The 12,444-nt window shown below is 42.6% G+C and overlaps 1 protein-coding gene across 1 annotated transcript in view; it reads left to right on the top strand.

Moving 5' to 3' along the window:
* Positions 1-9,896, top strand: part of LOC116531880 (NACHT, LRR and PYD domains-containing protein 3) — a 56,393-nt gene extending 46,497 nt beyond the window's left edge. Inside the window, exons 8-13 of the mRNA XM_032250888.1 lie at positions 1,169-1,348; positions 1,983-2,153; positions 2,262-2,432; positions 2,743-2,913; positions 3,031-3,201; positions 7,813-9,896. Of these exons, the coding sequence (XP_032106779.1) occupies positions 1,169-1,348; positions 1,983-2,153; positions 2,262-2,432; positions 2,743-2,913; positions 3,031-3,201; positions 7,813-7,894 (946 nt within the window). The 3' untranslated portion in view covers positions 7,895-9,896. The remainder of the gene's footprint in view (positions 1-1,168; positions 1,349-1,982; positions 2,154-2,261; positions 2,433-2,742; positions 2,914-3,030; positions 3,202-7,812) is intronic.
* The last annotated feature ends 2,548 nt before the right edge of the window (positions 9,897-12,444 follow it).

Below are 12,444 nucleotides of genomic sequence, written 5' to 3'. Positions count from 1 at the left end.
AAAATGGAAAGATTCGGCCAGGCACGGTAGCGCACGCATGTAATCCCAACACTTTGGGAGGCCGAGTCGGGCGGATCACTAGGTCAGGAGATTGAGACCATCCTGGCCAACATGGTGAAACCCGGTGTCTACTAAAAATACAAAAATTAGCTGGGCATGGTGGCTACTGTAGTCTCAGCTACTCAGGAGGCTGAGGCAAGAGAATCGCTTGAACCCAGGAGGTGGAGGTTGCAGTGAGCTGAGATCACGCCACTGCACTCCAGCCTGAGTGACAGAGTAAAAAAAAAAAAAAAAAGAAAGAAAGAAAGAAAATTGACAGATTTAAAGGCTGTAGGGTATATCTAGAAATTCTTGAACGTGATAGGAGAAAAAGTTAATGGAAAATAGTTCAAGAAATCGTACTACTTCATATGGAGAAACAAAGATTAAGAAGACAGGGACCTCAGTAAGAACCACTCTGTGACAAAGAAAGAATATTATGGGCTGGGTCTCTCTAAGGATGGGAAATTAGTAATGATATTTAGATAAGAGGAAAAGAAGGACCTTTTTATTGTGTGTGTGATGGGGTCTCACTGGAGTGCAGTGGTGTGATCTTAGCTCACTGCAACCTCTGCCTTCTGGGCTCAATCTGTCTTCCCACCTCAGCTTCCTGAGTAGTCGGGACCATAGGCATGTGCCACAAAGCCTAGCTAGTTTTTGTTTGTTTGTTTGTTTTGTATTTTTCGTAGAGATGGACTTTTGACATGTTCCCCAGGATGCCTTCAAACTCATGGGCTCAAACAGCCCACCCACCTCAGCCTCCTGAAGTTCTGGGATTATAGGTGTGAACCACAAGAAAGACCTTTTGCCTATAAAATTTATGATTATAGGATTCGTCCCCTGGGATTTGAAAGGAGATATGCGATAAAGTGTTAAAATCATACAGGGATTTAAAATGAGATTAAATTATCTTACTATTTCCTCCAAACCCTTTGGAAATTATTTTGAAATTAATTGTTTTGAAATTATTGACCATGTCCTTGCCATGGGGATAGGGGGCTGTGACATGCTCAAGACTGGGCGTCTTGTACCTGTGGGTCTTGATTTTCTGTGTTCATGCAATGTTGTTAATAGGGAGTGAATAGTATACTAAGTGGTCAATTCTGTCTTTGTATACCCTTCCCTTCAGGTTATGTGCTAGCCTTCTCCCAGAAGGCTCAGAAATTGTTTGCAAGTATCTTGCTGCTGTTCTTATTTGCAACCCACACCTCACTGAACTGGACCTGAGTGAAAACCCCTTGGGGGACGTAGGGGTGAAGTATCTTTGTGTGGGTCTTAGACATTCCAACTGCAAAGTGGAGAAACTAGAGTAAGTTTCTTCGAACTTATCTGGTGTCGTCTAATGACTGTTGAACTTGTTACGTGCCTGCTATGTGCTTGGTGCTTGCCAGAAGTTATCTCACTTGAATTCCTCCTTACAGTAACCATGTAAGGTGGATTTTTAAAATCCTCATTGTACAGATGAAGAAACTGGGGTTCAGGGAGCAAAATGACTGTTCCACAGTCACACTACTAATAAGTCAGGATGTGACTCCAAAATCTGTCTCCAAATCTCATGGTCTTTCTAGTATACCACAGCTGTGTACGTTTACAGGAATGATATTAGTTAAATGTTAACTATATAAAGGTTACTTACTATGTAGTGAACACTGGGCTAGATGTGGGTAGAGTTATCAGAAGTTCTGCAAATGACAAATCTGTCCTTAGGACACAGATATATGTCAAATACCACAAAATCATTTGAAATGCTAGATGAGCCCAGGGGAGAGGAGGAGATCACTGTGAGCTAGACACCTCAGTAGGAGGTTCTGAGAGGGAAGTAGGACAGGGGCTGGAACTTAAAGGATGGCGAGGACTTAGCTAAGTGGGCAGATGGGCAGAACATTTCTAGGAAGCCAAAATGATGGCAGAGGCTGATTTTTCTTTTTTTCTTCGCTGGATAGCTTGAGCACATGTCACCTTACAGATGCTAGCTGTGTGGAGCTCGCTTCTTTCTTGCAAGTGAGTCAGACATTAAAAGAGCTGTTCATGTTTGCCAATGTCCTGGGGGACACAGGAGTACAGCATCTCTGCAAAGGTCTGCAGCACACAAAGGGTGTAATCGAGAATCTTGTGTAAGTATCTGCTTGTCCTTGTCCTTCTCATGGGCCTTGGCATTTGAGGGTCAGTGGGACACACTGCTGCCATAGATAACAGCCACCTTGTCATCCTCATCCCTCTAGGCTTTCTGAATGTTCCCTGTCTGCAGCTTGTTGTAAACCCCTTGCCCAAGTCCTGAGCTCCACCCGGAGCCTGACAAGGCTGCTTCTAATTAATAATAAAATTGAAGATATGGGACTGAAATTGCTGTGTGAAGGATTAAAACAGCCTGACTGTCAGTTAAAAGATCTGGCGTAAGTATCATGGACCATAGCCATGGGCAAAGTTTCCTGATGTTTCAGCAACTCCCAAAATTAAATGAGTATTTTTTGGCCTGGTGAATAAATCTCCAAGGAAGCAGTAAAGGAAGAACTGAATAAATTACGGGGAATAAATCATTCTTTCTCCACAGTTTCTCCCTGGCCTTGGCCCAAGGGATTATTTTTGCATGACACTGATTTCTTCTGTTTTTTTTTTTTTTTTTTCTGTTGGGCAAACACAATTCTTAAAGTGACCCAGTGCAGATGCAATGATGCCAGCCTTCTCTACGTTACTTCCTGGTAGGTTGTGGACCTGTCACCTGACCGGGGCATGTTGTCAGGATTTGTGCAATGTACTCTACACCAACGAACACCTGAGAGACCTTGACCTCAGTGACAATGCCTTAGGGGACGAGGGCATGCAGGTTCTGTGTGAAGGGCTGAAACGCCCCTGTTGTAAACTACAGACTTTGTGGTATGTGCACAGGGACTCTGTCTACTGGGCCTCTTTTTTAGATTGTATATGAAAGGGAGGGACACTGGGAACTTGGGATAATACCGATTACTTTCTTGAATCTTCAATCACTCACAGGTTAGCGGGATGTCATCTCACAGATGCATGCTGTGGAGCCCTCGCCTCTGTCCTCAACAGAAATGAGAACCTAACATTGCTAGACTTAAGTGGAAATGACCTCAAGGATTTTGGAGTGCAGGTGCTATGTGATGCGCTGATTCATCCAATATGTAAACTTCAGACATTCTAGTAAGTCACTGCAGTGAGGAAGTGGGAGGGAAGGGGTCAAGACAGGCATATTGGGTTTGGTCATAGCCCATTGCAGTGAGCAAAGAGAAGAAAAACTGAGGGCAAGCTAAGCCTACTTTACCTTACTAGTAAAGTAAGTGAAATTACCAATAGGCCTGCCCTCTCTGAACATGAGCAGGGAGAGGGAGAGGACAGTCTTCTCTGTTATCAACTTGCTAAAGGAAGTAACATGGTGTAAGAAAAAGAGCATAGGATTTAAGGTTTGCTAGGTTTGGCTTAAATCCTAGGTCTAGCATCTACTAGCTCTATGACCATGCTTACTTAATGTCAGTATCCTGGTCTATAAAATTGTGACAGTGCTAGTACCTGACTACCTGGGGTTAACATGGTGACTGAACTGAGACTGCAATTATGAATGTACCTAGAACAACTCCTTGGCACATAAGAGGTACTCTGTAAATGTTACCCTCTTTCTGTTTCCACTTCTGCTAGAGGGTTTGATGCATACATTTTGAGAGTCTTCCAACACTCAAGGGATGAAGCTATAATGGCACAATTACAGAGGGTGGAGGTCTTGGCCCTCTCTGGCCAGTATCTGTCTGTCAGCTCAGCAGGCTGGCATGATACACAAAGTAATTCTTAATTAAAATACAACAGTGCTCTGTTGGCAGCTGACCGGTGACCAAATGGCCATTCGTTTCTGGCATTCAGAACTGGAACACATAATGGAAAGTAAAGGCCGAGTGCAAAAATTCCACGTTCCAAAGCCAATTTGATGGATAAATGAGAACAGCATAAAAGCCTGATTACGAGTCTGGCTAAAACAGAAGCTGGTTCTCTACTAGCCAAGTGAAGTCTGTTAGTTTTAAAGACCCAAGAGTGTGGTGATTACTGCCTAAGCAAAGGGAATTATTTACAACATGATAAGCCTCAGGGCTTAGGAATCTCTGTGGTGTCTTTCTCAGAAAGAAGTGGATGCAATCTTTATTATCAATAGGTTGAAATAAACTCGACAATCAACCTTAATGTTTCTTTAAATGTAGAGTAACTTAATGTGGTAGCATTCCACAGTGTAGATGCTACAATAAAGGTCCTAAGTAGCAGCAAGGAGAAATCATTTAGTCGCTGACAGCATGACATTATTTTTTATTGTAGGTTGTTGTGCCATTTTCTATTTTTTCTCACACTTTGTCTTTTATCCAATATACTTCCACTGTGTTTTCAGTCCAGCCTTCAAATCCTTATAAGTTGTCAATCCAGTTGATAGCAGTGTGCAATAATGGCTCTGAATACAAAATAAAGGACACACACATACAAAGTAGACAAAATTTGCTGACCCCCAAATAAATTTTAAATGTTAGAATGTATATCAGACAAAACTGAAGTCAATATAAACATATGTTTACCCAAGTAAGGTGAGTAGAAGATATGGATCATTTAGTGTGGTGAGCTGGACATCAGTAAATCAAGAAGAGCTTCCTGGAAGGGGTAGTCAGATTTGGTTGGAGGAAGGTAATTTTCTATCTTGTATTTATTTATTTATTTATTTAAAGACTAGTCAATTGCAGTAGTGAGGAGGGAAAGAGTAGAACAAGGAGTTCGATCTGTAACTAACTGAACAGTCAGTTGAGGTACCTCACTACCGGAGGAAGATTATTTTCTAAGAGCTGCTTGAGTGCAGAGTCTGAATCCTATTCCTCATCGTATTTTCCTGTGTAAACTTCCTGGTGCAGCGCTTTGCATATAGTAAATACATGAGTACATATAGGAGATCAGTTGGTAATTTGGAGCATCTGGGAGCAAGGCAAGGAGACACTTAATGATATGCTTAAAAAAAAAAACAACAGGTGTTTTGGCCAGGCAGGTTGGCTCATGTCTGTAATCCCAGCACCTTGGGAAGCCAAGGCAGGTGGATCACCTGAGGCCAGGAGTTTGAGACCAGCCTGGCCAACATGGCAAGACCCCGCCTCTACTAAAAATTCAAAAACATTAGCCAGGCGTAGAGGCCTGTTCCTGTAATCCCAGCTACTCAGGACGCTGAAGCAGGAGAATCACTTGAACCCGGGAGGCGAAGGTTGCAGTGAGCCAAATTCTTGCCATTGTACTCCAGCCTGGGCAACAAAGTGGGAGTCTGTACCCCCCCCTTAAAAAAATACCAGTGTTTTGACATTCAGAAGGTCAAGCGAAGAGGTAGCCACAGAGGGAAAAAAGCTAATCTTTATTCATTCCACAATCGCTTGCTCAATACCTCTTATGTACCAGACAAATGTGCCAGGTGCTGGGGGAGACAAGAATAAATAAGATAAGAGATATGACCAGTGCTCTTCAGGGGCCAGTGGGCCTAGTAGTAGAGACAGGCACATAAACTTATTAATGCAATGACATAGTCATGAGCTATTAAAAGAGCCATGGCAAAATACAGCTAACCTAGCCCAAGAGGATCAGGGAAAGCTTCTTGGAGGAAGAGCCACCTGAGTTGAGTCTTAGGACGGTAGCTAGGGGCAACAGGGGTAAAAGTGGAAAAGGGTAGTCCATACTTAGGAGATAGCGTGAGCACAAGTACCCAGACAATAAATAGCATGGTTTATGGTACTTGATAGGGATAAAGATGGGGAATCTCTAAAGTTTGGTATTGCTGGAGCATAAAGTGCAAAGCAGAGTGTGTCACTAAATGAGACTGGGGAGTCAATCAGGACCTTGTATACCATGTGTGATGAGTAAGACCTGTTAGCAGAATTCTCAGTGCAAGTTCAGTCATACATGCTCTAGTAGTAGTATGTTTTGAGGCAACTCCTGACCCCAACTTTCTAAAACAGGCCCCATCTTTGGGGCCAGTTCTGCTTTCAAAGGTAGATGAAGAAGCATTCTACTCTTGCTTCTATTTCTCACTGCTACTTGGGTTGATATTGAGAACTGACCCTTCACAGTCCAACAGAAGCTTGGCGACTGGATAGTGATGCTCTGGCTGGTCAAGCATCCCTGCCAGCCTTGCCTGCAGTGGCATTACACTTGGGCTCCCAAGTTACAGTTATCTTAGTATTCACCCAAATGTGCAGCTGTTGTTCTACGAAGTACCGCATATATCAGGGTGACTAGGTCTAGAGAAGTTCCTTTCATCAGCTGCAGTTACATGTGTGGTGAAGCCTGGCCTTGCCCATAAAGATGTAGGCCCTTGATTTTAGCCAGGGATACCACTTAGGTTTTCTTCTTTCTTCAAGGTAATTTTATTTCAGAGTCTTGGTGCCTTCCTAGGCATTGGACCTTGAATCAAACGCTGTTCCTCATCCTCATACATATTCTTAATTCTAAATTTGGAAAGAAGAGGTTGTGGGTAACTGGTCTCTTAACTCCCAGAAACCCTCTGGGCTTCCTAAGCAAACTGACCCACTTTTTCCCCAGCAGTGAGCTCTACTTATCAGGAACCAAGACAGCTTCCTGATAAGTCACTCAAAAAAATTTAAAGGTCTTGTTACACTTCTATGGCATTAATTGTCCACTTTCCCTACAATTACATAATTAACAGGGTTGCTCATTTCATTTTGCTAGATAAAGATTAGCTTCTATCCATTAAAAACTAAAATGATACCTTTCTACATACTTGAAAGAGCTTGTACTTTTTTCTGTAGTCAACGGGTTTTAATTCCGGTTACACATACTGAGTTTGAAGGGCCTGGCAGGGTGGGAGGCAGATGCTGAGCAAGTTTTCTAGTAGATAGGTGGTTGGATGTAGGAGTGTGGCCTGGGAAGTAATCATCCACAAAGAGGTGATAGCTGGATCTATGACAGTGCATGAGCTCTACTAGGAAATGTGAGAAGAAGAAAACCTCTCAGGAATGTCTCTGGGGAATAAGCCCTGGATGATACCATTTTCAAAGGGATTGATATGGAAAGGAAAACCCATTAAGAGAACCAGGAGAGAATGGTATCCTGAAAAAGCTAAGGGAAAAGTGAATTTCAAGAAGTGCTCGACAGTATCAAATGCAGCAAGAGATCCAGTAGGAGGAGCACTGTGAAGTGTCCAGTGGATTTAGCAATTAGCAGGTCATAAACAATCTTGTCAAGGGCTGTTTCAATAGTGTGGTAGGGCTGGAAACCATATTGCAGTGACTTGAAGAGATAGATGATAAGCAAGTGGAGAAAGAAAGCAGAGATTACTTTTTAAAGAAGTTTATGAAAAGGAGAATAGATTTGGGGTTGTAGCTAGAGGAAATTGTGGGAGGGGAAAAAGTAGGGATTTTTATTTCCTTTTTGCCTTGTTTTGAGACAGGCAAATTTGTAGGCCTAGAGGAAGGAACCCATAGAGAGGAAGAAGTTGTAGCTACAGGAGTAAGAACTAATGGACTAATGGAGCAGGGCCTTGGACAAGGCAGGGCAGGACAGGAGTGATATTTTAAGAGAAAGCGTTAAGCATTTTATCTTTTGAGACTCAGGGAAAGGTGCTAAGGCTGGAGGAGGGGTTAGATAACTGAGTGGATGAAGTAAGTAACTCAGTGGTGCCATGGAGCAAGTGTGAATTGGAATCTGATCCATGAGAATAGGAAAGCTACTGCAGACATCTCTCGGCTTGACAAGTTAAAAGTCTTAATGCAAGATTTTTTCCCTTTTTCACAGCATTGACACAGATCATTTACATGAAGATACATTTAGAAAGATGGAAGTTTTAAAAATGAGCAAGCCTGGAATCATCTGGTAGTTTTCAAGGAGAGCTCCTGAATTGACTGCATATAGACCCCTCCATCTGACACCATCTTTAAAAGTTGTGCAGTACAGTATTATTTTTCCAAACTGTTAACCTTTGCTGAGGAGGCTAGTGTGATACAAGCAGCAGTGATTGCTGTTTCTTACATACAACTATCCATTCAGCAGGATGTAAAAGGCAGAAGCAGCTTAGTTTAAATGTCTTCAGTATAATACCTTACATTCATATGTTTATGTTACAGTGTTTACTGTGCTTTTACAAGAACCGTCAGAGGTGGGACGATGAGGCTCTGAGAGGTTGTAACTAGCTCCAGGTCATAGAGCTCATTAGAGGGAGAGTCGAAACTGCAATTCAGGCAGGTGTCTCTCAAAACCCAGACCATGCAGGGAAACAATAGAAAAAACATACATGAATGAGTCCACTTAAAGAGTCAAGATACTTGAAATGATTAAAGTAACAAGAGTATGCAAACACATGTTATATCTTATGGTGCTGATTTCAAATAAACATCTAATTCATGAAGGAAGAATGAGCTGGACTAATTGGGAAGGGCTTCATGGAAAAAGAGACTCGATGTGGGCCTTGAAGAGTGAGTATGATTGAGATAGGTGAGAATGCAGTGGCCAGTGGCTTTAGGACTGCAGGGCAACAGGGCCCTGTTTTTGAGCAGCTCACCAAAAGAGCCTAGGGAGAAAGAAATGTTTGCCCTAAAATTTCTTGAGCTCCCACAGTATCTGTAATCCTAGGCTTCTGAGGGTGCTTTCCAGTTCCCAGTCTCATCCCCCTTTCTGAACTTTTAATACTTTCCGAATGTATTTGTATTTGTTCATGGCCTTCTGAGACTGACTCGGTCTTGATCTCTGATAGCATCTTACGTAGCCAAGCATGGATCCTATACAACCCCCTGTTTGTCTCTCTGCCTAGCTTTCACAAAACACTACATGAGGCAGTGGAGAAAGGGAGTGTCAGGCAATGAAACAGTGCAAAGTCAGCGAATAGTGAACATGATGTGGGATCAACAGAAAGTAGGCTGGGCTTATTAAAGTGTAAAGATGTCTCCAGAAGCTATAACTAACTGTGTGACCCTGAATATGTCACTTGGATTCCTGAAACCTTAGTTTCCTTATCTTTGAAATGAGGATAAATTGACATTAACCTTGTAGGGCTGTTTCCCAACATGGTACTTCCCTGCAGCAGGCACCAGTTAGTTAGTTGTAGCTCTTTGTGTGTTTACCTGTAGTATACCTCAGCTGTATAATGCAACTCCTAGGTTTTCTTGCAGTGTAATCTATGTGAAGTGTGTGTTTGAACTAAACGTATGTGCCGGACACAATGAACCTAGTGAAGGAAGAGACTCATAGTGGGAAGTTATTCCAGAAGGGAGGTTGTAGTATAGCCCAGCTGCTTCATGGATTTATCCATCATCATGTATTGTTCTCCACTGCCCTGGGAGATAGTAACACTCAAGAAGCATACCAGGTCTATCCTGAGAAGAATGGTCAAGATAGCAGTTTGTCTCCAGTTTTCTGAAATTTTCTTTGCTTTTAGTTACTTAACACATTTATTGCACATTTGTTACATGCCAGATTTTGTGTTAAGTGTTGACTTTGCAGAAATGAATATGCCTTTTCCTGTGCACTTCCTCTACCATGTTCTCTGACTGCCTTAGTCCCTCTGTCAATCTGGAAAACATCTGATAAAACATCTCACTAAGAGCTCAAAGATATAATGTTAAATGAGAAATTGCACAACCGTGTGTGTGCACAATCCAATTTGTGTACAAAAAGATACATATGCATGTGTACATGTGTTCAGAAAATCTATGGAAGGATGTATACAAGAAGCTGCTAACAGTGATTACTATGGCAAGAGGAATTTACCAAGCAGAGGCAGTGGGGAAAAACCTTTTCATCAATAGCCTTCTGTCCTACTTGATGTTTTTTTTTTAACCATGTGCATGTTTAACTTTTATAATTAATAAACATGACGTTAAAATAAAATTCATATTGAGGAGTACTTTTTCTTTCTTTTTAATTTTTGTTATTTTATTTTTCCATAAGTTATTGGGGTACAGGTGGTATTTAGTTACGTGAATAAAGACTTCAGTGGTGATTTGTGAGATTTTGGTGCACCCGTCACCCAAGCAGTATATACTGCACCATATTTGTAGTCTTTTATCCCTCACCCCCCAGTCTCTTCCTCCCAAGTCCCCAAAGTCCAGAGTGTCATTCTTATGCTTTTGTGTCCTCGTAGCTTAGCTTGCACATATCAATGAGAACATACAATGCTTGGTTTTCCATTCCTGAATTACTTCACTTAGAATAATAGTCTCCAGTCTCATCTAGGTCACTGCAAATGCTGTTAATTCATTCCTTTTTATGACTGAGTAGTATTCCATCATATATATATATATGCACATAAACTAGAAAACCTAGAAGATATGGATAAATTCCTGGAAAAATACAACCCTCCTCGTTTAATCAGGAAGAAGTAGATACCCTAAATAGACCAATAACAAGCAGCGAGAATGAAACGGTGATTAAACAATTACCAACAAAAGTAAGTCCAGGACCAGATGGATTCACAGCGGAATTTTACTATCTAATTCCAGACTTCTTGGAGGCTTTGTTCATATTTTCTTTTTTCTTTGTCTTTGTTGGATTGGGTTAATTCAAAGACATTGTCTACGAGCTTTGAGTTTCTTTCTTCTACTTGTTCAGTTCTATTGCTGAGGTTTTCCAGAGCATTTTGCATTTCTAAAAGTGTGTCCAAAGTTTCCTGAATTTTGTTATTGCTTTTTCTTTAAGCTATCTAGTTCCTTGAATATTTCTCCCTTCCCTTCTTGTATCATTTTTTGGACACATTTTGCATCATTCTTCTTACAAGAAGAAGCCAAAGCCCTTGCTTTGGGCTTTGCCTTTCTCTGGTCCCTCCCTGATTAGCTTAATAAGTAACCTCCTGAATTCTTTCTAGAGTAAATCAGGGCTTTATTCTTGGTTTGGATCCATTGCTAATGAACTAGTGTGATTTTTGAGGGGAGTTCATAAGCCTTTTTTTGATCATATTGCCAGGTTGGTTTTCTGGTTCCTTCTCATTTGGGTAAGCTCTGTCAGATGGAAGGTCTAGAGCTAAAGGCTGTTGTTCAGATTTTTTTGTCCCATGGGGTGTTCCCATGATGTAGTGCTCTTCCCCTTTTTCTGTGGATGTGGCTTCCTGTGAGCCAAACTGCAGTGATTGTTGTCTCTTGTCTGGGTCTAGCCACCCAGCAAGTCTACCCGGCTCTGGGATGGTACTGGGGATTATCTGCACAGAGTCCTGTGATGTGAACCATCTGTGGATCTCTCAGCCATGGATGCCAGTTTCTGTTCTGTTGGAGGTGGCAGGGGGTGGAGTGGACTCTGTGAGGGTCCTTAGTTTGGTGGTTTAATGCTCTATTTTTGTGTTGGCTGGCCTCCTGCCAGGAGGTGGCACTTTCCAGAAAGCATCAGCTATAATAGCGTGGAGAGGGACCAGTGGTGGGCCAGGCCCTAGAACTCCCGAGATTCTATGCCCTTTGTCTTCAGCTACCTGGGCAGGTAGGGAAGGACCATCAGGTGTGGGCAGGGCTAGGTGTGTCTGAGCTGAGACTTTCCTTGGGTGGGTCTTGCTGCAGCTGCTATAGGGGGTGAAGATGAGATTACCAAGTCACTGGAGTTGTGTACCTAGGAGGATTATGCCTGCCTCTGCTAAGTCATGCAGGTTGTCAGGGAAGTGAGGAAAAGCCGGCAGTCACAGGCCTCACCCAGCTCCCATGCAAACCTAAGGGCCAGCCTCACTCCCACCATGCTTTCCACAACAGCTCTGAGTATGTTGTCAGGTGGAGGACAAGACAGGTTTGAAAACTTGCCCAAGGCTTTCCGCCTCTCAGGGGTGAAAGAAAAGGACTTTAGTTCGTCCACCGCTTGTAAAGTCTGTAAGCTGGATCCACACCCTCCCTGAGTTCTGGCCAGGAGGCTTCTTGCCCTGTTCAAATTGTTAGAAAGTTCAACTAGAGAATTCCTTCTCCCTGTGGAGTTTTACCATACCCCTGCTCCTCTGGCCACCCTCCTGATGGATCTCTCTGGTGCCCGGCAGGAATTTACTGCTTGGGGACCCAGCGAGCTGCCAGGGCCTTTCTGATGCTTCCTTTACCCCTGTGTTTTGCTCAGCTCAGCTCTCTAACTTGACTTAGCTCCTGATAAAATCAGAAAATTCTCCCGCAAACAGACCTTCAGCTTCTCCAGTGGGGATGTGTGTTCAGGAGAGGAGGGTTTCCCTTTCCAATTTCTGCAGATGGGGCGCTTACAGCATTTGGGGTATTTCCCGGGTTCTGCAGGAGAAGCCTGCTTCCTTCAGAGGGTCTGTGGGTCCTCTCAGGATTTCTGGTTTGTTCTTGAAGTCAATCTGAAGCCAAAATTAAGATGCAATTTTAATTCTTTTAAAACATGATGGTTTGGAAGAAAATACAGGGGCAGGAATTTATAAGCATGACATTAAAAACTCAAAGGAAAAGAATGAAAGATTTG

The sequence above is a fragment of the Sapajus apella genome, unplaced genomic scaffold, assembly GCF_009761245.1.
Source record: "Sapajus apella isolate SASKATOON/1434 unplaced genomic scaffold, GSC_monkey_1.0 scaffold73, whole genome shotgun sequence".
In the NCBI taxonomy this organism is placed as follows: Eukaryota; Metazoa; Chordata; class Mammalia; order Primates; family Cebidae; genus Sapajus; species Sapajus apella.
Note: the sequence above shows the minus strand (reverse complement) of the source record. Positions and strands in the feature narration are given on the sequence as shown.